This window comes from Enhydra lutris, unplaced genomic scaffold (assembly GCF_002288905.1).
Source record: "Enhydra lutris kenyoni isolate GAN:26980312 unplaced genomic scaffold, ASM228890v2 scaffoldscaffold11, whole genome shotgun sequence".
NCBI classification, from domain to species: Eukaryota; Metazoa; Chordata; class Mammalia; order Carnivora; family Mustelidae; genus Enhydra; species Enhydra lutris.
This window is the reverse complement of record NW_019154095.1, coordinates 20499882-20522400: the sequence shown is the minus strand read 5'-3', so window position 1 is coordinate 20522400 and position 22519 is coordinate 20499882. Positions and strand designations below refer to the sequence as shown.

Genomic DNA, 22519 nt, shown 5'->3' with positions numbered 1-22519 from the left:
TTAGATTAGATAGATTTAGGACTAAATACAAATTAATTTACAGTATGTACTCTTCTTTGCAAGATTTCTTTGACTCCACATGTTTTTGAGGGCTCTCTGTGTTGTTGTCTGTATCAGTAGTTCTTTCTGTTTTATTGCTGCTTACTATTCCATTGTATGAACACACAATATTTTACTTATGTGTTTTCGTAATTGATAGACACTTGGGACATAGCTGGCATGTATTAATTTTTATATGAAAATGTTAGAGCTTTTCAAAGTAATTACATTATTTTCTGCTAAAAATGAATGAGTATTTCAGTAGCTGCACATCCTCCCCAATATTCAGTGTTAGCATTCTTATTCAGTTGAGCCATTCTGGTGGGTGTTTAGTGGTACTTGTTGTCTTTGATTTGCCATTACTTGATGAGTAGTGACATTAGTGACTTTTTCATGTGTGTATGGAACAACCATCCATGTTGGTTAGTGAAGTGTTTGTTCAGATGTTTTGTCCATATTTTAATTCCGTTTTTTGTATTTTTATCTTTGAACCAGAGGATTATTTATATACCCTGGCACCAGTCCTTTGTAACATCTGTATTTTGTGGATATTGTCTCCCAGTCTATGGTATATTCATTTTATTGACGGATTTTGAGAAGTAGCTTTTCATCTCGAAGACATCTATGTTTTAAAATATTTACTTATTATTCCTTTTTGTGGCCTAAGAAAGTTTTATCTACTCCCAAGTCACCAAAATATTTTCCTTTAGAAGCTTTATCTTTTAGACACACTCGGGTGGCTTTAGAGGATGCCCGGCTAGTCATCCGACTCTGGGTTTGGGCTCAGGTCCTGATCTCAGGGTCCTGGGATGGAGCCCGGGGATGGATGCCCAGCTCAGCAGGGAGCCTGCTTGAGGATCTCTCCTTCTGCCCCTCCCCACACCTGCATGCGCTCTCTCTCTCTCTAAAATAAATAAACCCTAAAAACTGATTAAAAAAATAAAAGCCTAATGTTTTAGCTTTTACTTTTAATAGAAGTGGATGGTATAGATTGAAGTTCGTTCTGTCCATACAGAGATTCCAGCACTGTTGAAAATACTTTGCTTTTTTCTCATTGGATAAGTTTACTGCCTTTGTCAAAAATCAGATGACTGTACTTGTTAAAGTCTATTTCTAGAGTCTCTATGTTATTCATTGATCTATTCATTATTCTTGTGCCAGGCCAGCAACTGTCTTCCTTATTATAGCTTTTCTTGAAATGCTTAAAATGCTTCAAAGTTGTTTTTTTTTTTTTTGAATGCCTGGAATGTCTATGTATGTATGGATGGATGTATATTATGTTCAGTTAGCCAACATATAGTATAACATTGTTGTTCTTTTTCAAGGCAGTTTTGGCTATTCTGAGATCTTTGCATCTGCTACCTAATCCTAATTATGGACTCAACCACACTAAGATTCAGCTACTTCCTAAGTAAAATACAGATGGAGTATGCATTTCTCAGTATTGGTGGGATGATTATGAAATAATCCATACAAATGAAGAGACTTTCTTTTCCCCCATTGAATAGTCTTCCCTGCTTTGTTGAAAATTAATTGACCATATAGTTGTGGAAATAAGGTTTGTATTATATCTTAATGATTACCACACTAGTTTTATCAAGATTAACAAAGCATATAGTTAAAACCAGTTTAATTCAAAGTCTTAATTGCTTCATAACTTGAAGGATTTAGCAATACTGTAAAATTGCTACAACTTTTCGAATGTTTTTATGTATTCTTTCATCAGTTTTACATACATAGAAATTATATAAGTTATTAAGTATGTGTGTATATACATACACATACACACACACACACACACACACACACACACGTTTGGCCCCCAGTGCACTGGTATCAAGAATTGAGTCTCAGTCTATTCAGTTCTCTTCTTTGTCCCTGGAGTTCCGTCACTGTACCAAGGGGTTTACACTGTTCCAGAGCTTTTGGGATGACATTTGATCATTGAGAGCCTCAGGACCCAACCTGGAATTTGCCAAGAAGTTCTCATTCTTCTCTCCCCTTATTCTTCCTTCACTACAGGTGACCACCACCACCTTTGGTCTCTTGCCCTCAGTCACCCTGAGACATCAGTGCTCTTCTCAGACTTCTAACACCTAAAGAATAAAGGCCCTACATCATAGGACTTGACCTCAGGTAGCAGAACACAGAGAACAATTTGAAACCAATTCTGTTGATTTCCCATCCAAATCAATATCCTCTGAATCAAGAAAACAGTTCTCCAACAGGTCAAAGTACACAACAAGCTCTCACTGACTTTGGTTTCCTTCCGATTTTTTTTTCATGTGCTGAATCATTTTCAACACACTAAATGGCAAGGTTTTTTTCAGCTCAAAATGTCTATTAGATTAGGAAACTTAGAAGAGTTCTTTACCAACTTCTCTGCTCCATCTTCTGCTGTTTGGGGCAAAAGATACTATTTAGTGAATGGCAGAACTTCAAGGAAATGAGACAAGGAAGGAAATTCCATCAGTATCTCAAAATACTACCCCACCACATATTTATCTCTCTTAATTCTCCTAAGACATATCTTATGACCTCATAAGCAAGCATTATAATTTTCAATTTAGAGATGTTGCTATTGAGTTACATTGCTGCTGGCTAACATTCTTGAACCCATCTCTCATCTCCGTCTTTATTGCCTCTTTGAATAGAGATCCTCTGAGTCGGTGTTAGCAAAGTACTATCCTCTGTGGCTATGCTGGCAATGGAGACTTGAGGTCTAAAATGAAGATGAATATAATAAACATTTTCTGATTAAATAATTAATAAAGACAAGAATGGAAAAACTCAAAAGCCCAGAAAGACTTAACGTATTTTAAACCATAATACCAAATATCAAACACAGTAGAAGTATGATTCAAAAAGATGAGCACATTTAATATGGACATCTTACTATCAAATATATATAAGTAAGAACCTCAGCCCCTATCCTTGGAAACAGACTAAACCATATCAATTATTTGATAAAGTAAGCATGCTTTTTCTCCCACTTTTGTAAGTTCACTGAGTTGTGTTTGCTTGAATGTCAGATTCATAATCTGTTTTAGAATATTAATTCATTTTAATTAAGTACCTGTCTGACTTATGTTTGAATGGTTCCTCATATCCAAACTTACATAATTACATTTAATGCTATACATAATTAACCAATGACAATAGTAGTGGTCACAGATATACTACTCAAGATGGTCTGTATTGGGAGATGTATTAGGAGAAATCAATTATAAAATATACAGTTTAACAGAAATGTAGATTCTATGTGCAAAGTGTGAAGATTTGAGTGAAAAAATATAATTATGTTATTTTCAAGTTTTCAAATGTGTGAAAACATGATTTTTATTTTTCTGAAAAAATACAAACATTTAAAAAAAAATATATATATATATATTCAAAATCTGACCCCTCCAGGGATTTTATAAAGATGTCCAAGAGGCCCATAGAGATGAAAGTTTCAAAGTTGCTTTGGTGAGTGAAAAAAACATTGAAAATGTCGAATTTACTTCTTCTAAATGCTAGCCCTACTCCTTCAATATTACTTTAAAGTCTTTAAGTTCAACTTCCCTACTGAGAGAGAGCTGATCTTCAGAGTTCAAACTGTTTGATGTGATTTTCCCTGCAAAATAATTCTAGATCTGTTGTCTCAGAGGAAACCAGTTGCTCTGGATAATGGTGGATATGAGCCCGAGGGAACTCTTGTCCTAAAGTTGTGTGGGCAAAGGAACTACGCACAGTCAGTGCCTCAGAACAGAGCATTTATCCAAAAAGACCGACCTGGGGTTGGTTCCTCTGCTCACACTTGTGCTTTTTTACCACCGTGTTCTAGCTTCCATGTTCTGTCTTCTTTTGTCCTTTTCTGTAGTTTTATAATTAAAGATAATTTTGAAACTGCCTCCCAACAGCTTTTTCGCAGGCACAACTATCTAAAACAGCTGTGGTGGCTTTTTTTTTTTTTCTCCTCATAATTTATGCAGTCAATCTTTAATCATACTTGAGCTGATATATCACCCCTCATTTATTTGTTCTCTCTCAGGCTAATGCCGTTCATTCTGTGGACCTTTTCCTGGGCCAGTAGAAGTCAGTTGATGGAGGAAATGGCTTATTTCTGCATTTTAATTAATTTCTCAAAGTATAATGAGTAGTTTGAAAATTTTCAGGTCTATGAAATTTTGACTGTGAAACTCTTGAAAGTTCACAATATTAATGATTTTCATTAAACCTCTCTCTTCTTTGCAAGACTCTTTATTGAGGGATAGTTACATGCTAAGTTGGTACAAGTGTATTTATTAAAACTCCATCATTAATTTTGAAAATTTATAAAACATTTAAACAAGTTTATCACGGCCTACTTTTCCTGTGCATTGTGAAAGGAAATAGCATAAGAAACTCTTATTAAATCATTAAACAAATGAGAATAAATAATTGATGCTAGCAAATGAAGAGTTTCATAAAGAGCCAAAAAATAGATAAGGCAATAAAAAATGATTCTAAAACTCATTTTGGTTTTTTTTGAAATGGCAGGGATTTTTATTTATGCCTACCTGTTCTACCTGTTCATTTGTTTTGGTTACTAATGTTATTATCTTTTAGTCCGTCATAATTTTTCTTTTTACTATGAAGGAGTCTTTTGTTTCGCTCTTAGGCTCGAATCACCCACCAGGTCCTTGATCATGGAAGCTCCACGAGGGGTGCAGGTGAGCGCTGCTGCAGGAGACTTCAAGGCTACCTGCAGGAAGGAGCTGCATTTGCAGTCTACAGAAGGGGAGGTGAGTCCCCAGGGGCAGAGACCAGCCCTTTACTGCTGAGGGGTGCTTCTCAGAGTATATGCATATTACTCTGGGTGACTGATTCATGAGAGCTTAAACGATGGAACTATAATACTTCCTGAACACAAAATTTGGTAAATCTGGTATTATTTTCTTAAAACAAGGCACCATTTGTTTTCTATGGAAAGATAACCATTCATGAGTCAATTATAAGTGGGCCATCTAAATTCCTGTAGTTTCAGAATTGGCAGATAAACATAATGAATATCAAGAGAATGAAGGCAGTCTTTGTTTTTCTTTTTTCTATTCTTTCTTTTCTTTTTTTTTTTTTTTTTTTTTTTTTTTTTTTTTTTTTTTTTTTTTTGGTCTTCCCAAAGTACTTTGGGTGTTTATTTCTGTAAAAATGGTTCCTGTATTTCTTCTGAAAGATAAATGAAACAAAAGCTATTTTACTATTTAGCCCAATTGTTATTCCCTAGATAAGGAGATAAATACATGCTAACATTTTTCTCCCATGTTACTTTATTTCCTCCAAGAATCTCCCGTCAGTCTGTTGTCATTCTCTTGAAGATCATTCCCTTTCCCTCACTGTCTGCTGTAAAGAACCCTTCGTCTTCCATCTGCCAGTCTGGCACTGGAATGCCGTAGACACACATTCATTTCATGTACCTTGTTATATACATTGTGATTGTTTGCCAGCAGAATGACATTTTTTGTCAGTTCTGGAAATTTCTCTACGTTGGGTCTTCTCCTATTACCGCTCCCCCTTTCCTCTATGGCCCTTTTTGAAACTCTGAAGAAACACATAGCGTTTCTTTCATTCCCTTACCCTCCAGGTATCTTAACTTCTCCTTCCAAGTTTCTATTTCTCTGTCTCCCTGTGCCTTACTCTGTTGTTATTCAGATCTACATGCCCAGGTTCCTTTTCAGTATCTAATCATGTATTTAAATGCCTCTATTGAGCTTTTAATAATTAGGGGTGCCTGAGTCTCTGAGTCAGTTAAAGCCTCTGCCTTTGGCTCTGGTCATGGTCCCAGGGTCCTGGGATCGAGCCCCATGTTGGGCTCCCTGTTCAGCAAGGAGTCTCCTTGTCCCTCTCCCTCTGCCCACAACCCCACCCTCACTCATGCTCTCTCTCTCTTATCAAATACATAAAATCTCCAAAAACTAAAATAATTTTAATAGTTATGTTGTTCATTTTTAGGGTTCTCATTTGTAATTTTTTTAAATCTGCCTGGACATCTTGGTGGTCGCTCTTTTGCTTGCTTCTTTTTAATTCTATTTTAATTATTTCAAATCTTTATACAGAGTATATATTGTGTATTTTTTTTGCTACAATTCCCAAAGTACTTTAAAGACTAAATCTGTTGTATTGCTGTTTCTACCAATTAAGTCCCTTAGTATTTTCTTCCTTCTCATGCTTATTTTATTATAAGCTTATAAAGGTCAAGTTGAGAAGAAAAGGAATGGGAGAATAACTTGAGAAATATGCTCTGGAGCATTTTATATGTCTTCAGATATAAAGACGAGGGCAGAAATCAATAGAATCGAAGGAGGACATTCCTTTCTTACCTTTATACCATTATTTCAGTTGTTGATTCAAGATGAATTTTACTTGTATATTTTACTTCCTTTTTTATAAACAAACTTACTGACAGGACCGTATTAGCATCTTAGTGGATATTACAACTTAAATGACCTAGAAATACACTTCATAATATTTTAAAAGTATGTCCGTATTACCTTTCAATCTTTCTTTCTGCTGCAATTACAGAATACAATATTTTCTCTACCACAGCAAGATGGAAATCTTTCTTAAATATCTTGCATCCTTTTTAAGGAGTTGCTTTTATCATGCTAATCATTTCATTCTAATTATTCATAATGAATCATCCCATAATAAATATTGGTGGTTATTAATCTCTATTCTGTTCCTATTTATGCACCACTTTAGTTACAATCTTTTATTCAGTGTATCAGCAGAATGAATCCTTGGATTCAATTACAGGTTAGCATTTAATTGTGAATTGAATATTATGCTATAAATAAATCATAGCCTGAGATTTTCAGCTGTGGCCATTTTTTTTATATTAATAACATAAAGACACAGAAAAGCACAGCACTTTATATCAGAATAAAATAACATGTAATTTTCCTAGGAAAAAGTGTGAAGTGATATGAAATCTTTCTCTTTGCTTCACTGACTATGCTACAGAAAAGCCAGACTGATCATTTACTAAACAAAATAGAAAGATGTAAAGTACCTCCCTTAGGCTGTTTTTAAAGTAGTTAGGATCAGAACAAACATGGTTTTGAGGTAACAAAGTAACAAACAAAATGCCAAAGAATGAAATTGCACGCTTAGTCATTTCAGACATAGTGTAGCAAGGAATTTCAAACTCAGCTCTGAAAGTAACCCAAATCATAATATAGGTGGAACACTTTGAAAAAAGAAAAGTGTTACAACAGCACATGAGAGGAGGCAATAATGCAATAACATACATGTTACAAGATCACAGAGAAAGAGGAAAACAATTTTTTATTTTGCAGATCAACTGAGATTGGCTCTCACAGTGAAAGGCCTGATTTCAAAGGGTGAGAAAGGGATAAGTGAATTCTTGGTGCAGAGAGGACCGTGGGCCATGACTTAAACGCTCTGGCGTGAGAATCAGAGTTCCAGGAAGAGTTTCAGAACAAATGGATTCTATGGTTATAGGGCAATATAGAATAGAATTATCACTCTTAGAATTGGGAACTTGAATAGTATCACAGTAACTGTCTTAGCAGAACAGAAAGTGATATGAGCAAGCCTGTCAGTTACCAGACTCAGGTCCTTAGACCCAGCAGTGGTAGAGACGAGACTAGACCCCAAATGTAGAAGCACAGGCAAGGCTTTCTTGGGGTTCATGCCCCAGCACCAGGAGTGAGTGGGTGAGAAGCATGAAGGAAAGAACCCTCAGGCCTGCTCTCCAAGGAGAGGTCAGGTGGAATATTTTTTAAAGGAACTTCAGTGAGAAAAGAGTGCCCTGTAGGCAGGGAGAGATGGGGGTTCATTAGCACCTGAGTACTCACAGGCCCTGCTGCTTGGCTAACTCTCCACCCCGGGCATGGTTTTCAGTATTCTAATGAGAGAAAAAGTCCGTGAAGGTCCAGTGCTGGGGTCCGTCCTGGTGCAGACTGGGCTTGCTCCTTAGCTGGTGCTCTGCTCTGCAAGGAAAGTGCTCACAGTCACTGAGAATTCTGAGAGAGGAGTGATGAGAGCCAGCACTCAGCAAGGAGTTGTCCAGGTGCACAGGGGCTTGTTCCCAAGGTCCCTGACTGTCTCATTTCCCCCCTGAGAAGTTTCATCCTCCTTAATCTTAAAGAGAAGGGGCTACAGTTCTCATCTTCTGAAACTGCTTCCTGCTGAGTGGGGGCTCTGTCCCTCTCCTCCCCTGGAGGTAGGAAAATCTCACGCTCACTGTTCCATGCACTCAGAGGGCCTCGGGTCTTCCTGTAGTGGTAGAGGTTGGAATCCTACTGCCACCATTAGCTTGACTTGGAATTTTTGGAACTTGGAAGACACAAACTTATACTAACAGGTTAACAGATGGGGACCAAAAATAATAGCCACCAATCATCCCAGTAAAGGGAAAAAAAAAAAACAGAAACAAACAAACAGCAACAACAACAAAACCAAGAGGGATTGGGGAGGGCACTTTTGATTGTTGACCAGATATAGTTAGGATCTGTCCCTTGGTTGTACTAGTGCAGACAGGATGGGTTTTGTTAATAACAGCATAGGCTCTTCCGTGTTCAGCAAGCAGTCAGGTAGTTAATAAGAGGTATTTCTGTGAAAACAAAAGGAAACACAGGCTGATGGTTCGAGCAAATTATAAACCCAGTGTCTGAGTCCGGACTGTTGCCAGGGAGAAGATTTCTAGATGTCAAGCCTCAGAGGACCCTTAGAGCAGGGGCAGGCCACAGCGATCCGACGGATTTCTCTGATTTATAGTTCAAATTCTCCCATGATCTTCTGAGGGGCCCCTAGAGCAACAGACATGAGAATTGTCTGTACATGAGCTACCATGACAATTCCTCTAGAATTTACTTCAAGTTTTCTAACTCTGGTCTTATCTGCAGAGCTTCAGGAAAAAGGACCGTTTTACTCCTTCATGAGCCCAAGACAAGAAAATGCAAGAAGACTGAAAGCCCTAGTTTGGAGAGACTTAACCAGATATTTGAGGAAACCAGAAGAATTCTGGATCCAGCCCAGTCATATAGGCAAATGACAAACACTTAAAAGATAATTAATCAGAACTAGAATCTAACGTGCACAAAGGGCATGTTATTGAAACACAATTTTCTCTCTAAAATCACCCTCATTTTCATCAAACATAGCCAGATGAAGACAAATTTATTTGTAAAATAAGTCTAATTTTAACAAACTTCACCTAATTATTTATGTAAATACAACAAGAATAGTGATTGACCATGTAAGTTCTCTTAAATCTGCATTGCTGGGACTTTTGTAAGGGATTTTAGGTTGAACTTTTTTAATAGCCTCTCGAGGCCAGAAGCCAAGCCAGATACTTGTCATTAGATTTGCCTGCAATACCTGTAGATTTGGGTGACTTTTTCTTAATTTTTCCAACAGATCCTTAGGTTCCTGCACCCCAAGAAGTGACCCCCTTTACTCAACTGGGAACTCTATAAGCAAGGAACCAGGCCAACAATTCAGAGGGGCTCTTTCAGTTCCATAAAGTCAAACTTAGTTCCTTGAAGTTATCTGGTCATGTCTGAGTCTATGCATGACTCTCTCAAATATGACATTCTGGCCTAAGCCTTGGTAATATAACCAATGTTTCCAATGGTGTCCTGTTACAAGGAGAACAGATTCTTACTGAACTTATATAAACAATTACAATTGCCATGAAAGAATGCTCACTGCAAGTTTCTGAATTCTGAAGGGTTCAGGAGGGGAGAAAACAAATGCCTCAAATTGTTCAGAAAGTAATATTTTATCAAATTTCTATTAAGTCGCAGATATCATAAGATAACACGTGTCCTTAAATCTGGAAGAGCAACATTAGAGAACCAACATTGTTTCAGAAAGAGTCATAAAAACTATAATCATCTTTTTCAATTTATTTAGTTCCACATTAGTAATTTTTTTTCCAGCAGTTCCAGAAATTCTTACCCAGTTTGGTTTCATGATGTTAAGGGTATCAAAAACCTGTACTTGTCAGAAGTTCTTATCATGAATCTCTTTGAGGTTGAAATGCATTTTGCAAGAGCATCAGAACAATAACTGTAAATGACAAAAGACTCAAAACGGACATGGTTAAAGATCTGATCAGAGTTCATTATCATGTAGTTGGCAAGGAAATCCAGTTATTTCTGACACACACTTTAGTAATTGGAATGTCAAGTGATGACCTTTTACCTGGACATATTAAAATTTTAGGGATTTCATATAATTTCTAGAACAGTTATAGCATTGACCCACAGTATAACCTAAGAAAGTTTATTATCATTTGTTTGGTAATGCTTACTTTGTCACCTAACATACTAAATAAGTCCAGTGAGTCAAAAAGACTGCTTAGAATTTGAATTTTGGGGAAGTTTGTTTAAAACCTCAGAAACTTCTAAAGCACATGCCTCAATACAATCATATATTATTATAGATCTTCATATTTAATTATTTAACTAAGGTGAAAAAGATTCCAGAGGCAAATACATAGGATTATACAGTAGTTAGCAAAACTTAGCTCCCTTAATACTGAGATTTTGTTTTCTTAAGTGAACAAATATCTGATAAAAACACATTCAGAAACCTTGTTTTTCTGGGCAAATAACGGAAAAAAAAACTTTGTAATTTCTTATTAAGAGCAGACCAACAATGCAAGAAAATCTTCTCTCTTTAACAGAAAAAAACAAGTTTTATTTGTATACCAGTGTACTTATAAAACGTATCGATTCTAATCTTAGTCCTGACCACCTATAAAATTCTTTTCCAAAGATTCCCTATAAACCTTTACACCTTTCTTTTTCATTCAGATTTTGTCCTAAGCCTTCTCTCTCTAAATAACTAATGTCATTTTAGGAAAAAATTACTTTCTTCCCTCCACAAAAATATATTTTCATTCCTTACACCTTTTCAAACGTATTTCTTACGTTTTTTACATACGGACTGGTTTTCCTATTTCTGGCAGGCTCAATTACATGTATCAGAATTTTAAATTAGAAGAATTCAATTTCTAATAAAACCAAGTAGTAAGCAACTGTGAACTGTTACACCAGAATTCTTTAGATTGGAAATTTACGAATACCTTCATAATTTTTAAAAAACGTGTGCTTTTTTGTTATAGTACAATCTTTCAATATAGCATAAAACTTGTTTACTAAAAGACTGAATTTATCTTTAGTTTTTCTGTAATAAGCCAAAAGCAGATAAATCTATATTTAAATAATTGACACTTTATTATTTTGCCTTATTTGGAAAAGACTCAGATATCCAAAGAACTTAGCCCAATATATTATTTAACCTAGCAAAGCTTTCAAGTCTTACATTACCGAAGATTCTGTAAGCTATAAACCTTTTCATTTACTTGTTCTTAACAATTACCCATGAAAACTTCATGAGACAAACATTATTTTAAGTCATTTTTTGCTGACATACTGCAACAGATATCATGTGAATTTAACAAATTCAGGTAGAATGAAAGCTGTTGATACCTCCACAAGACAAGTCTGTTGTAATTAAGCAACCTTGAATTTGGTATTAACCGAATCTGCTGCACCTGTGTCCACTAAAATGTCAATCCCTTTGATTCCCACTGTCACATTCACTTGGTGCTCTTGCCTGGAAATCTGAAGTGGATGGTTTAGTCTGGGAGGTCTTGGGCTCCTTCCTGCTGACTTGGGAATGTTCTGGTCCCACCATGAAGAGGTAGCCCAACAGCGGGCACTCTCTTTTCTCCCAGAGAGCAAGGGTGCTAGGAGCAGGAGCCAGTGGTGCTGGTCGCACCAGGGATGGTGCGGGAGCCAGCTGCCTGAATGGCTCGGAGGTGGGGGCAGCAACAGGAGGAGGGGGAAGGAGAGACAGAGGGGGCAGGAGACCCACTGGCAAGACCAGAGACAGATTTTAAAGTTTGGACCATTATTCCTCCATCTCAGTCTCTTGTCTCTCCCCACCTGCAAGACTGGTGTTTTTCTCCAGGTGCCCTTCAGCCCCGGAAGGAGGTTGGGGAGCAGGGGTTTGGTCAGGCATCAGTTCCGGTGTTTGTGCCTGGGGAGCTGGATTTAGGTTTTCCAGTGGCAGCCTATCTTTCTCCTCCTTTTTCTCATTATTCTGATGATTGGAAAGGGAGTCAGGTGTCTGAGATTTCTGTTCCTCTTTATTTCTCTGGACCATCAGTTGGGTCCTTTCCGGTGAAGCATCTTTGTTATGGAGTACCATAAAGACCTGGATATAGAGAACGTCATCCTAGATCATGTGAACTTGAAAACCAGTTGGGTTAGTTTTTCTTTTTCTGAGTTTGAAAATGCCCAGGATTTACAAGTGCTTGCCTTTAAACCAACTACATAGAGCTCCTTAACAAATGAATTTCAGCAATTATCGTCTGGACGTAGAGAAAATATCTCACATTTATCACACATATGGACATGTATACACAAAAGCAAGATGCAAACAAAATCTAGCCTTTGTCTCAGTAATATTCGTGGAGGAAGCATTAAAAACCCGATTTCTAAGGACCCCCTCTTTTTTTTTTTTTTTTAAAGATTTTATTTATTTATTTGAGAGAGAGACAGTGAGAGAGAGCATGAGCAAGGAGAAGGTCAGAGGGAGAAGCAGACTCCCCATGGAGCTGGGAGCCTGGTGCGGGACTCGATCCCGGGACTCCGGGATCATGACCTGAGCCGAAGGCAGTCGTCCAACCAACTGAGCCACCCAGGCGTCCCAGGACCCCCTCTTTCATGAAAACAAATCTAATTGCAAGATAGCCTCATAATTTGTGGGCCAATTAATTATTTATTTTCCAATTAGAATATGCTGGGTTTATGCAAAAACAGCCAAAGCCGCAGAAACAAACCAGAAGAAGCCCAGAGTACCTCTGTGAGCAATGCCTTCCTCCCCAGAAGTTGGGGGCTTCCCTGATTGCACCAAACAGCTTCATGGTTTTGGGTTGTTGTGTTACAGGCAGCTTTTTCTAATTCTCTGTGCAAGAAAACTAATTTAGACGTGCCAAAAGAGCCCCATCGGGGCCGGTTGAGACTCAGGTTATCCTTAAATTTTTTCCACCTAAACAACATTAACAGTAATCCCCAACAGCCCAAATAAAAGCAGGGCCATCAACTCAAATTGAGGGGGTTTGCTCCTCAGGAGTTCTCTTCGACACATCCGTGGGGTGCTGGGAAGTCAGAGGGCCGGAGAGGGTGGGTGCTGGTCCTGAGCTCCAAGTTCTGGAGAACCCCTAGGGGTTCTCAGCCCTGCTGCTCCGACATCCTGTCAGCCAACCATAGACCAAGAAAGGTTGATGCAAAAGGAACGAACTCTTAACAAAACAAAACAAAAAAAAACTTAAAGAAAAAGGAAAGGGGCACTTGAGTGGCTCAGTCAGTTAAGTGTCTGCTTTGGGCTTAGGTCATGATCCCAGGGTTCTGGAATTGAGCCCCATGTTGGGTGCCCTGCTCAGCAGGGAGTCTGCTTCTCCTTCTCCCACTTCTCCTGCTTGTGTTCTCTCTCTCTCTCTCTCTCCCTCTCTGTCAAATAGATAAACTCTTTTAAAAAAGAGAAAGGAAAATTGTTTATTTCAGCTCAAGTGAGGACAGCTATCCAGGATACTGTGTCCTCCCAAAGAAGAGAGTGCTGGCAGGGAAGGAATGTCTGCTGCAGAGTTAACGGAAAACATTACAGATCATGAGACAAAGGACCCTTCAGACAGTGGTGGGCCTCACTTAAGCTTCTAGTATGTGTGAGGCTGCATGGCTTTGGTCTCATGGGCTCTCGGGGAGGCTTTACTCTTTGTTTGGAATATTCCTTTTTAGTTAATTTCAAGTGAAGCAGATTGAAGTCCACAATGATTCTCCCCCCAGATGAGTACACAGAAAACAGAAGTAGAGAGATTTCCAAACAAGGTTACAGAACAGGGACTTTGGGTGGGAGTCGGAGAAGGTGGTGAGAGAAGCGAGAGAACAAAGAAAAATAAGCCCAAACACTGACTCTAACCCCTCCATAGAGGGACTCTAGCCTCTTACCAGGTTGGTCAGTCCTGACTAGAATCTACCAAAGTCCTTGTAAGGGACCTAAGATGGAGTCCCGTTTGCCGAAGGTACCTGATGCAAAGCAAAGAACCAGCTGCTTGCTCCAGTGGGAGACTCAAACTCTGCCAAATCCCATGGGTGGCTTCAGCCCCCACCTACAGGATCTGCAGGGCCCCGCCCCCCTCCGAGGGGGGAGCTCTGGTGCATCAGCACACTGAGACGTTCCCCTTTGGTTCAAGGAAGAAGACAAGGGGACCAAGCAAAGAGCACTAACATGAGACAGAAAAGAAAATTCTGAGAGAAGGAATGGGAAAAGATAGTTGTTTGAGGAATGGGATGGTCAGTGAGGACAACAGGAAGCTGAAGCCCCCAGTCCCCATGACTCTAGAACAAAGAGGTCCCGGCCACCCCTCAGTCACTGGTAGAGGTCGCGGAGTCTGGCAGCCCCAGTTCTGCTGGGTCCTGTCTGTTCATGGTCGCCAAATGTTACCTGACTCAGGTCCTTTGACCCCACAGTGGTAGAGATGAGACTAGACCCCAAATATAAAAGCACAGGCAAAGCTTTCTTGGGGCTCATGCCCCAGCATGGGGGCAGGGGGCAGCACAAAGGAAAGAACGCTCAGGCCTGCTCTCCAAGGAGAGGTCAGGTGGAATATTTTTTAAAGGAACTTCAGTGGGAAAAAGGTGCCCTGTAGGCAGGGAGAGGTGGGGGGTCATTAGCACCTGAGTGCTCACAGGCCCTGCAGCTTGGCTAACTCTCCACCCCGGGCATAGTTTTTAGTATTCTCATGAGGAAAAAAGTCGGTGAAAGTGCAGTACTGGGGTCCGACTTGTTGAAGACTGGTTTGCCCTGGACTGGGCTTGCTTCTTAGCTGGTGCCTTGCTCTGCCAGGAAAGCCATGATGGCCAGCAGGCAGCGGGGAGTTTTCCAAGTGCACAGGGGCTTGTCCCCAGGGTCCCTGACTGTCGCATGTTTAGGCTGCAAAACCTGGCAAATGCAACACCTCTTCTTACCTCATGATTTCTTTTTCTAGCTCAAGCCAAGAAAATATCTTTTTTAAAAAAAAGTTCATTTAAATAAAATTATTATATTATAAAAATATTATAGATTATAAATATTATATTTATAAAATATATTATAAAAATAAAAATTATCTATTAATAAAACATACTTCCCTTCTATGACTGAGGGTATGGTATGGATCCGGGAAGCTTGGGAATTACTGTCCCACAGCTGTGTGCTGTGGGGAGTAGCCCCCAATGGAGAGCAGAGCTGGAAGGCGCTGTTGTGGCCACACACCTGCTTCAATGAGGCCCAGGTCCTTCACGGATCACTCTGTTGAGGCCCTCGCAGCTGCGCTTGCCTTAACCAGCGGCCCCCTGCTTGCTCGACATGTACAAAACCTGCCCCTCTCCACAGCTCTTCAGGAGAGTGACCGGCAGGGAGAGAGGACCAGTTGTGTAGCGATATCCACAGCGCAGTGGCACTGTGTCGTCACCAAGCCACACCAAAGCACCAAGGCTGACCAGTAACAGCTCTTGCTGTGTGGACTAGTAAGAACCGTTCCCAGTAGCCTACGCTCCTTTAATTCACCCCACGGTGAGCCTCCTCGCCACTTTCCATTTGCACTCGTTGTCATCTACGTCTCAAGGTTTCTTGGACAAAACACCAGCTCCTACATTTCTGCAGCGTGATCACATCTTGGAGCATGCAGACCTAACGCCCGCTGCCCCAGAGCTTGCCCTGTAGTGTTTTTGGCATTTATGAGGTCTGGGGTTCCTGCTCTCTGCAAGCATGATAGCTCCTAAAAAGGTGTGTGAGGGGGTGGGGTCACCTGGGTGTCCGGTAAAGCCTCTGACTTTGGCTCCCATCATCCTCTCCCTGTCCTGGGGTGAGGATGCCCTGCCCTGCCCAGAGATTCCCTGCTTAGCAAGGAGTCTGCTTGCCCCTCTGCTTCGGCCCTCCCCGCTGCATGTGTTCTCTGCGCCTCTCTCAAAATCTAGAAAAACAAAACAAATCAAAAGTAAGGGACCCTGGGTAAGCTGTGAAAGTTCCTCTCTCTCTCTTTTTTTTTTTTTTTTTTAAGATTTTATCCTTTCACTTGAGAGATGGTAAGAGAGAATATGAGAAGGGGTAGGGGAGAGGGAGAAGCAGGTTCCCTGCTCAGCTGGGAGCCTGCCCTGATGCAGGGCTGGATACCAAGACCCTGGGATCATAACCTAAACCAAAGGCAGATGTTTGACTGACTGAGCCACCCAGGTGCCCCGAGAGTGTCTCTCTTAAACTCAACCAGTAGAGAAGTTATTCATCCCCCTGTTCCTATGAATAAGTGAAAGAGCCCAGAGTGTGTAATGGTTGGTGTTATCCTCCCTGATGTCCCTCAACAAGGAGACACAGAGCCAGGAGAAATGATGACCAGCTTCGGTACCTGAAAATATGTCCTTTCCTTTTGCTTAGTTTTGCGAACTTCCAACTTCCCTATTCGGAAAAAAATAAGTCTCCTTTAAAAAATAAGAATAGAAACACTTTCTCTTTGCTTTCCCATCACTTAACCCTGAAGGAGCTATAGAGTGACAAATTTCAACATTTGACACCTGCAAACAAAAATTTTAATCATACTTTCTTAACTTTGAATATTGTTGGTAAATTCAAGCATCCATTTACTTTATAATCTAGTCATGTATTCAACAGCCATATACACTAGGAGGAAGCTGTATGTGCAGGGTTAAACACTGCAAAGTTATTAAAAAAAAATTCAGGTATGATTCCACCTTCAAGGAAGATCTAATTTGTTAGAGAAAGGAAGATACAAATAGGATTGTAAAATAACATCAAATGATGAGCAAAATTAGGGATTCATAAGTTCCTATGGGCAAACCAATAAGAGTCCATCTTGGAGCATCAGGGAAAAGTCATGGAGGGTGAAATGGATGAACTAGTCTCTCCTGGAGGGGGATCTTTGTGCCCGACAGCGGAGAGACCTGTCCGTGGCGAGACCTGTCCGTGGCGGAAGAAGAACATTGTTTCACGCAACATGCACTCCTACAATTTTATGCACTGCTCTGAACCAGACAGCTGTAGATCTTACTTGCAAGGGAGAGAAACAAATAATAAATGAAGGAATACATACTTAATACAATGTTAGGAAGGGGTTGGTACTATAGAGAAAAATAAAGTCATCAAAGAGCAATTAATGAATTCATGCTCTTCCCATAGAGTGGTTAAGAAAAACTTTTTTTTTAGAAGGTGACCTTTTAGCAGGGATCTGAAACATCTAAATCTAAAATATACATGTCTATGGCATATGCATTACATTTCTATCTTATTTGCAGCATTCAATAGATTCCTGTGTTTCAAAAATTTAAAAAGAATAAAGGAGTTTGCTTTTAAAAAATAACAAATAAATAAAAGAAAAAAGCAGAAATCTCCATCCCTCCCATGGTTTCTAGCTACTCAGCGAATAACCTGTGTCTGTATCTGGAGAAAACTTGTAAATATCATCTGGAGAAAACTTGTAAATATCTGGAGAAAACATTGTAAATGTTTGGAGAAACATTGACACTTGTAAATTGTAGACTGGAGAAAAGCTATTTCAGGCTAAAGAAATAGGGAGTAAAGAAGCCCAGAAGCCAGAGTTCCTTTGGTAAGTTTGAGAAAATGCAAGAGCTAGAGCAAGGAGAAGAATCCCAGGAAATTATGTTACAGAGGCCAGATCATGGAGGGCTGGTGGGCCACAGGAAGGGATCCAGATTCATGCAAAGCGTGGTGAGAGGTTGTTAGGAAATTTTGAGCCCTGGGATGATCTGATCTGATCTGTTTCTTAGAAGTTCACTAAGCAGTATACAAAACCGGCTGTGAGAGAACAAAAAGGACAGCTGGCAGGCTAGTCAGGGGGCTATGGTACGAGTCCCAGTGAGAAAGGAATAGGACTTGAATGAGGGCAAATATGTAGAAAAAATGGAGTAATCTCGCATTCTCCTTTTGAGTTAAGAAGTAATTAGCTACGTAACAACAGAATGAAGAAATACCTAGAGAAAGTTGTTTCTTTGTTCATTCAGATTCATGATTTCAGTTTTCTTTGAAACTTTTCTCTTGCACGTCAAAACCATCTGATTGGGCGCCTGGGTGACTCAGTGGGTTAAGCCGCTGCCTTCGGATCAGGTCATGATCTCGGGGTCCTGGGATCGAGTCCCGTATCGGGCTCTCTGCTCAGCGGGGAGCCTGCTTTCCTCTCTCTCTCTCTCTCTCTCTCTCTGCCTTCCTCTCTGCCTGCTTGTGATCTCTCTCTCTGTCAAATAAATAAATAAATTAAAAAAAAAAAAAAAAACGTCCGATCACTGTCCCTAAAAGTGTTAAGTCCATGTTTGGAATAAATGAAGTCATTTTGCAAATTCAAAAATCTAACAAAGTGTAGCGCACAAGTAATCCGTTTCATGGAGACTTCAAACCTGATGATATCTAATAATTGTTAATGATGCAAATTATCTACGTGGCTTATCCTTTAAACTGTCAAGGTGATTTTATGACTTTTTAAAAATTAGACCGTTGAGTAACTTTTTTTAAGAAGTTGTCCATCCCTTCAGTAATGGCCTATCCACGAGCACCCCGATTTCTTTGTATCTTCTTTAGACGAGGCATGATTAAGAAGTTAAATGGAGAGTCTCCATCAAACTCATTTAATTTTCTGTGGTGTTGGAATAAGTGTGTTGGCCCCTTAAACAGATCGTGCAATATTGCTTTTCAGATCGAGGGCTTTCTGTCCAAATGCACCACGTCTCAAAGGAGAGGATAGCTGCTGAGCTTTGGGGCTATACCGTAGGAATGTAATTTGTTTGTTCAACAAAGCATGGCAGCTAAACCAGTAGAATTGTTTGTTGTTTAGTCTTTCTTATTAGACCATGTTGTAAAGCTCCGAGGAATGTCGAATGCTAAAATGAATTAAAGCGCATTTTCTTCTCCCCTCCTAGATCTTTCTGAATGCAGAAAAAATCCGGCTGGGGAATCTACCGACGGGCTCTTCCTCCTCCTCCTCCTCGCCGAGCTCCTCAAATTCCCGGCAGACGGTGTACGAACTGTGCGTCTGCCCCAACGGCAAACTTTACCTTTCTCCAGCAGGAGTAGGCTCCACGTGTCAGTCCAGTAGCAACATTTGCTTGTGGAGCTGAAGTGACTGATTTCTCCTCACACCAGAATAGCCTTTTGTTCCTGTCCGTCTGCTTCACAGTCCCGCTCGGTTTCCCTTGTGATCAGTCCAGAGCTGCTTCAAATGGTCCACAGAGCAACTTCTTCCAATGCAAGCAGGGGTTCGCCGCCACCTTCTCTCGGGATTTCCTGTGCTGCTCGAGGCAGAGTGTGGGTGACGGGACAGTGGAAAAATCGTCTTCAGCGGGAAAACTGGATCATACCTTTTGCTCAAAAGGGAGAAAAACATAGGTGCCTTTGCTACATGAAGTGAAGCACACAGTTTTAGATTTTTTTGCAGGACCCGGAGATGAACTGCATATACATACATTAATTACATAGATGAAATTCCCAGTATCCAATGGCAAGATGAGATGGTTGACCCTGTCAGAAAACTAATTCTACAGCCTGAAAGCACAATTTTCCAATCGTTTTTTTTGGATGTAAACTTTTATCCCCGAATTTTAAAATTTTCAAGCATTAGATGATGCTTGCTTTGCTAAAAATTAAATTCAATACATGATTTTTAACAAAACGAAACGAAACAAGACAGAATTCCACCCTGAGTTTTGTTTGTTTCTTTGAATTCAGTGTGTTGTTACTCTTTGTCTACTAAGTCTAGAATTTTGTACATTAGGTAATTTTGAAAGCACTCAGCAATATAATCTTTACAGAATTAACAGAACACCATTATCCTGTCATTTGTCAGATCTGAATGGCCTTATATAGTATTTACTTGCTTTTGCATGTGACGTATTTGCTTTTAACGAAACATCTAATTTATTGCAATATAAGATAGGATTAAGAGGGGCATACCGATGGTGTGGAATCCATAGTTTTTTTTAATTCACATGCTATCATTTCCGTGAGGTTCTCATAGTACAACTTTCTGTTGGCTCCATTCACTTTATATTTGACTCTGACTGCTAAAATTCAAACATATCTGCAAAATAAACAAATTACTAATGTGACGCATTTTGCCGAGAATGGATTCACTTTCCATTGGAATATAATCTTCAGAATTATATCTATGTATTTTTTAATTGGAGGTCAAGAGTTAAGGATGGTAGAAAATAAATTACAAATCCCTGCTTACACAGTAAAAAATATAAATGTTAACAAATATTGACTATGTGTTTGCTCCATTAGATTACTATTTTCAGGAATTTAGTCCTATTTCCTTTCAGCTCTTAATACTTAGTTACCTTGATTAGACTGTTAAGCTACCCAGCTACCCTGGCATCAGAAATCATAGCTCCTTCCATTCTCTACTGCTAATTTTTTGTAAATTCGCACTAGTAACTCCAGAATAATGTAGATTCGTTTATCACAACAACACTCCTTAACTTGAATTCTTGAAACTTAGAGAATCCAAGAATGTAAAATTGAATTAAATATTTCCTATTATGGGAAGATGACTTGATTACTCTAAGGTAAGTCCTTAATTTTCACCTGTTAGTCACTTACTTTCCCCTATGCTCATTATTGCAGGTATATGGAAGCTTCATTTTGGGGGCCCATGAACATAGAACCTTTGAAATTCAGGCCTCTGTAGCATAGAGCAAAGTGGGAGATGGGAACTTGTTGGAGTAATTTGTCGAAAGTAGGAAAATTAGATAATGCAAGGAACAAAGTGAACCATTTGGCCAGAATTATCTTGTTTAGATAACCTAACATCGAATGCTTGGAAAAGCTCCATTTTACTAAAACACATTCTGTATCCACCAAAAAGTCCAAAAGCTAGTGCAGTTTTATCACTTTTAAAATAGAACTTGACTTGTGTTTGTGGGTTATCATAGAAAACTTAAATAAATATTGGAGAAAGAATTTATATGCAGTTGCTTAAAACCTATCATAATGTAAGTGTTCAATTTATTTAAGTTGGAACAGTAGAATTTAATATGAGAAATTCTCACATTGGTTTAGCAAAGTACACAAAGTATAACACAAGAAATTTCGAGAAATTATGGGTGCTAATCACTGTTATGGACCGTTTACAAAAACACTGTGTATTAATTTGAGACATATTCAAGTTCTAAACATCCCTAAATTAAAACAATTAGAAAGGTTTTTTTAGTCAAATGGAAACAATTCTTTTGATTAGTAATTAGCACCCTTTCTAATCTCAGCTCTGTCTTCTACTAATCAGTGAGCTGATTTAGGCAGTCTGGGAATATCTCCAGACTCCTGTTTTACTCCACTATACAACAAAAGTATCGGGTCTACTGGTCTCTTGAGAGCTCTAACATGTTCTAATTCCAAGAGCAAAAATTCTAGGTGGTGGAAGGGTCCACTAAATTTTAAAATCCTGTGTTGTAAGAGGAGAAAAGTCAAGAGAGAGGAGACAAATGCCATAAAATCCAATTCTGGTGAGGGGCTGTCAATTTCAAGTTCAAATATGTTCTGAAATGCTAGACACAATTCGAAAGAAATATATGTTAAGAGATTTAGACTATGTCTAAATGATGTAAAAATATCTTTGATTTAGTAGAAATAGTGATACAGGTGCCTCTGCTATCCAACACTGGGCAGTTGGTTGAAATTACTAGGCTGGCTATTTTAAATTCCTTAGAATCTAGTTATAGACTCAGCCTCAGAGTTGGAGGTTCTGTCGAAGGCACAGAAGATTGCTCCTACAAGTCCTTCATTTCCTCATAAACGAAGGTTTGGTTCTCTCCTACTACAGAGTTCCCTTAACTGTAGACTGTGAAATAGATTCATCGTCTGTTTCTCCAGTAGGATTTTTCTGTTACAACCTATATAAATAGCGTGCAGTTTACGCAGATGCAAATTTCATCTTTCCTAATTTAAAAAAAAAAATTCCTTTGGGTGTAATACATGGACTTTAAACTTTGTATTGAGTTCAGCTGGAGAAGGCAGGAAAGGAAGAAGGGAGAAAGTCAAGCAAACCCACAGGCAGAAGGGATAAAAGGAAGGAAAGGGATTGACCATATTTCTAGCATTTACATTTTTAGCTGGGGATGAAAAAGCAAAGTATCTGAGTTCTGTTTCTGGGGAGTTAAAGGAGAGAAGCAAAGAAGACACATTATCCCTTATGCTTTTAGAATATTTAAATGAGACACTCTCAAAAATATTTCCAAATTTCCTGTCTTTTTTCACTCAACATCTCCAAAATTTCTACCCTGTATTTCTTGGTCCTATTTTTTTTCTTATTAGGAACCACAAGCTTTCTAATTTAGTGCATAATTAATTATTTATTGAAGGGTTCAAGATAATTTTATACTTCAGATTTGATATTATCAGGAAATCTTAGATTTCAGTACCC

The 22519-nt window shown here is 39.1% G+C and overlaps 1 protein-coding gene across 1 annotated transcript in view; it reads left to right on the top strand.

The window, feature by feature from the left end:
• Positions 1 to 19217, top strand: part of LOC111144542 (sarcoglycan zeta) — a 471067-nt gene extending 451850 nt beyond the window's left edge. Inside the window, exons 6-7 of the mRNA XM_022498868.1 lie at positions 4682 to 4805; positions 19020 to 19217. Of these exons, the coding sequence (XP_022354576.1) occupies positions 4682 to 4805; positions 19020 to 19217 (322 nt within the window). The remainder of the gene's footprint in view (positions 1 to 4681; positions 4806 to 19019) is intronic.
• The last annotated feature ends 3302 nt before the right edge of the window (positions 19218 to 22519 follow it).